This window comes from Eimeria tenella, genomic scaffold (assembly GCF_000499545.2).
Source record: "Eimeria tenella Houghton genomic scaffold, Eth_scaff2242, whole genome shotgun sequence".
Classification (NCBI taxonomy): domain Eukaryota; phylum Apicomplexa; class Conoidasida; order Eucoccidiorida; family Eimeriidae; genus Eimeria; species Eimeria tenella.
This window is the reverse complement of record NW_013542098.1, coordinates 417-1,534: the sequence shown is the minus strand read 5'-3', so window position 1 is coordinate 1,534 and position 1,118 is coordinate 417. Positions and strand designations below refer to the sequence as shown.

General features: G+C 59.5%; 1 protein-coding gene across 1 annotated transcript in view; it reads left to right on the top strand.

The window, feature by feature from the left end:
- Positions 1-509: 509 nt before the first annotated feature.
- Positions 510-1,118, top strand: part of ETH_00036730 (uncharacterized protein) — a gene marked incomplete at both ends in the record, with an annotated part of 726 nt that continues 117 nt past the window's right edge. The window contains 3 exons of the mRNA XM_013374734.1: positions 510-525; positions 674-785; positions 866-1,118. Of these exons, the coding sequence (XP_013230188.1) occupies positions 510-525; positions 674-785; positions 866-1,118 (381 nt within the window). The remainder of the gene's footprint in view (positions 526-673; positions 786-865) is intronic.

The following is a 1,118-nucleotide window of genomic DNA, read 5'->3' as shown; positions in this document are numbered from 1 at the left end:
CTGGGGGGCCCCCCTGAGGGGCCGCTGGGGGCCCCCCTGGGGGCCCCCTTGGGGGCCCCTCTGGAGGCTCTAGGCTCTCGCCAGTCCCCCCTGCTCCTAATCAAGTACCTTGACTTCATCAGGAGGTCCTACGTAAGGGTTCAGGGTTTAGGGTTTAGGGTTTAGGGTTTAGGGTTTAGGGTTTGGAGACGGCAGCGACTCTGTATGGGTTTTCGTTCCTAGAGCGTTTGCGGGTTTGTTTTCGCGCAGCGACTGCGCAGGGCTCGGGGCCTAGGGTTTAGGGTTTAGGGTTTAGGGTTTGCGTGCAGGGCGTGGCTGCGTGGCGGGCGAGTTTCGCGGAGGTTTCGCTGCTGCCCTTTTGCTGCTGGAGGGTTTTCATTCACCAGGCCCAAACAGAGTGGCGCTTTTGCTGCAGCAAACTGCATGCATTGAGGGCCCTCAGGAGGGGGGCCCCCCGCTTTGGGGCCCACCCCCAGTACCTGGCTGCGTGGGCCGACCTGCTCCTCGACATGCAAATGATCGACGGTGAGGGTTTAGGGTTTAGGGTTTAGGGTTTGAGGGTAGGGTTGGGGGGTTGGGGTCTGGGGTTTGGGGTTTAGGGCTTGGGTTTTGGGGTTTAGGGATTAGGGTTTGGGGTTTAGGGTTTAGGGTTTAGGGTTTAGGGTTTGCGCAGGGGCTCGCGAGCTGCTGCGGCAAAGCGTAATGACGCTGCAGTCGGAGATGTGCAGCGGAAGTCGACTGTTGTGGAAGAAGTGGATAAGACTGGAGCAGAAATACGGCGACAAGTGAGGGTTTAGGGTTTAGGGTTTAGGGTTTAGGGCTTAGGGTTTAGGGTTTGGGTCCAGCTAGGGTTTGCGCCGCGCAGGTCTTCGCTGCGGACGGTGGTGGAGCTGAGGGCGCTGCAGCGGCTGGGCCTTGGCCCGGAAGCAGCAGCTTGCTGCTTGGAGGACAGGGAGCAGCAAACAGAGAATCCTGCTGCTGATGCTGCTGCTGCTGCTGCTGTTGCTGTTGCTGCTGCTGCGGAGTCCGAAGCCACCTGCTGCTTCTCCCCCAACAAAGCTGCAGCAGATCTGGACCCCGCGGAAGTCGCAGCAGCAAAATTCAAAATCAGAAAAAGG